Source organism: Fusarium falciforme, chromosome 13 (assembly GCF_026873545.1).
Source record: "Fusarium falciforme chromosome 13, complete sequence".
Lineage (NCBI taxonomy): Eukaryota > Fungi > Ascomycota > Sordariomycetes > Hypocreales > Nectriaceae > Fusarium > Fusarium falciforme.
The window spans coordinates 122,126-125,245 of record NC_070556.1 but is presented as its reverse complement, the minus strand read 5'-3'; the positions used below and the strand labels follow the sequence as shown (position 1 = coordinate 125,245).

At 53.8% G+C, this 3,120-nt stretch overlaps 1 protein-coding gene across 1 annotated transcript; it reads left to right on the top strand.

The window, feature by feature from the left end:
- Positions 1-1,084: 1,084 nt before the first annotated feature.
- NCS54_01464100 (Hypothetical protein) lies at positions 1,085-2,456 on the top strand (the record flags this gene model as incomplete). Its single annotated transcript, XM_053159779.1, has 2 exons — positions 1,085-1,554; positions 1,622-2,456. 2 exons carry the CDS (start codon positions 1,085-1,087, stop codon positions 2,454-2,456), a joined length of 1,305 nt encoding a protein of 434 aa, XP_053015754.1.
- Between the last annotated feature and the right edge of the window lie 664 nt (positions 2,457-3,120).

The following is a 3,120-nucleotide window of genomic DNA, read 5'->3' as shown; positions in this document are numbered from 1 at the left end:
CATGTAGAATTTGCTATAAACTCCTCCGCTAGCCTTCAACTCTCGACTTCTAACCCAGGTCCCAGGACGCTGTCGCACACCTATATGGAGACCTGTGTGTTCACCCTTCGGACCCCGCTCCCTCCCTCATGCTCGTTCCTTCTCAGTCTGGAATCTTGACCCCGTACCGTTCTTGCGTGAACTCATCACCGTATTCGCTATCGTCAAGCTTTTCTGGACAGCTCCTGAGACACTTCGCGCTGCCGTCGACCCTGCACCACGCGTCTGAGCCGCAGTTCCATGCCAAATAGCGGCTATCCATCAGAGACAAAAGCCCACTGCCTGGCTCGTGTGAGGGAATGGTTACGTGATTTACAACGTTATGAATAGTGTCATTTTATGGGTTTTTATGGAAATAGCTTTAAGTCAGAGTTTTCCTTAGGAATCTCTTTCTCTCCTTCTAAACAATCATTTTACCCAAGTCGCACCCGACCTCGTTCGTGCTCTTGTACCGCCACAGCTCGCCTAGGTGATGTTATATCCAACAAACTAAAGGTCATACATTTGATCAAACCGGAAGGAAGGACTTCCAGATGTTCAGACAGGCTGTTCAGACCGGCAATCCAGAAGTCCGGGCTTCCAGTCAGAGGTCGGTATCATATATGTCTCCCAAAAAGCAAGTTCTTCAACACAACGACCCTGGAGGCCCAATTCATCTTGTGTATAAGAAACTGACCATTCTTCACTCACTAGACAGAAAAATCAGGATCTTTTATCCCGATGATCCAGATCCATCAGAAATTGTAACAGGTGAGCTTTCTTTTGTCCCTCGCCGTGTAGATTCCGGTCTCCCTTTAGCTTTCCTGCTAATGAATTTCCCCCCTCATTTCCCCCTTCTCCTCGACGACTGACCGCAACTTGCCTTTGCTTCAACTCCTGCCCGCTGTGCCGACATCGTCAGTCGTTTCTGTCTTCTCTTGTCTTCTTTTCCCCTGAACTTTGACCTACACCGACTCTCTTCCCCTTACACTTGTCGACCTTCCAACCCACATCTCTCGATACCCGGCAAGGTAGACTCGTGAACAACCAACCAGTATCTACGAGAATGTCTGCGTCTATTACCTCGGCCGATGAATCGCCGCATGCTCGCAAACCGCTGGCAAGCCAGAGGAGCGCCGGCGGCGATATGTCCATCATGTTCTTCATTCAACCCGGCTGTCCTTCGAGATTTGCCTCGTCAGACCAGCATCGCGTCAGGGGCCTGAATGCAGAGACCATCGCGAGGATCATCCTCCCGGCCCCTCCATGGCTTACGGCTCCTGATTACTCACCCCTGCGTACCGATCCTGCCGATCCGTCTCCCTCCATCTTCTTCAGCCTCAACTTGTCCATATACAATCAACAGATTGTTCCTGAAGACTGGTTCGACCAGTGGTTTTTCATGGCTGGTCGTGTCCACCCATTTGCGCTGACCTGGGAGGTCGAGCGTCAAGATGGTCTGGAGGAGTCTGTGGATTGCGGTCTCCTTGCATACACCATCCCGGCTCTTATCGTGCGCGACCAAGGCTATCAGCCGTATGTTGTATTCGTCCCGTCCGCTTTCGGTCGTTCTTCCGATTTTCTCTGACCTCTCTACCCGTAGGATATTGCCTCGGAGTCTATCTGCGACCGATCAGTTTCCTCTTTCATCCCCAATCGTCAGTTTTACCGGCCCTGTCGTAGGCCCAGGCCCCGCCCTCCTGCACAAGGAATCTGTGCCCGCCCTGGACGATATCCAGCTCAAGTGCTGCGGCTTCGTCCAGCTGACCACATTTCTTGCCCCCGGAAATCCTGACAAGACGCCGTACAGAGGCTTCCATCCCTTCCAGGTCTTTGTCATCTTCCCGATCCGCGCGAATCCGTGGGCCTCGCTTTGCAAGAAGATGGCCGAGAGGCGAGACACCCAGTTCCAGAGAAATGTTTTGCTGACCTGCACCGGCAAGGTGGCCGGCCTGCTTGGCCATCATCTCATGGTGCAGCCGCCGACCCTCGAGCAGGACTACGTCTTCATCGTCGTTCCGGACTCCTGGACCTTTCTCGACAAGGGAGTTTCCGGGCCTATCTCACCAACACCGCCGCCGGGTGCTGCGACATCCGCGCTCCGTCCATCGTCTTCAGGCCATACGCCGTTCGAGGAGATCAAGGCCAAATTTACCGCCCGCAGACCCGCCCCGCAGACCCGCCCCGCCGACTCCTCTTCACGATGCGACCCCGACTCCAGCTTCGACCCCGGGCGAATCGATACCATCTGTCCTCTCTACACCATCTACACAGTACCACTACCTCTCCACCTCGCCGACGCCGAAGCGACCAGCTTCAGGCGTCGATTACACACCGCCTGCAAAGAGACCGCGCCAGTCACCGACGTCCCCGATCACTATCCCTTCCTCGGGGACACATCCTTCTGCCGACAGCTCGAGCTCACAGGAAACTGTTGACGAGCCCGAACCAAGCTGTGCCGGGACTCAGGCCCCCACTGCGTCCTTCATGAGACCCCTGGCGCCAGCCACTCATCTGCCTGCACCTACACTTGACACGATCACGGCTGCTGTGTCGGAATCCTCCAACCGTCCGAGCCGGAACCGCCATCCTCCGAAGAATAAATATTTGGAAGAAGTATCCAAAGTTTGATTGAGAGGCTATTTGGGAAGTCATTGTCATCACAAAGAGTGCACATGAATAGGAAACCGTTCTCCCTTTTGGATACTCCACATTCAAGTCGTACAATTAAGCTCTGGTGCCTACGTCGATGATAATGCGTAGCCCAACCCACTCGCTCATTATCATTAACCTTAAATCCCCCGCTTTTACCCGTCCCTGGCGGCCGCACACCTCTTCTTGTGCACCTTCCAGTCCGACTTTTGATACTCTTTCCCACAGTACCCTACAGCTTTGCATCCCATACATCGCTTAATCCCCTCCGTTTTCCCACAAACCTGACAGGCCATAGTCTCCATGTACCCACCTGCTCGTCCAGGATGGCCTTCAGTGATATTAACCATTAATGATTCGAAATGCAAGACATTCTAGGGGAGGATCCCAAGCCACGTCACGTGCTGATTGACGAAGCACGCGCCTCCCAGCACGACGCTACTGCAAACC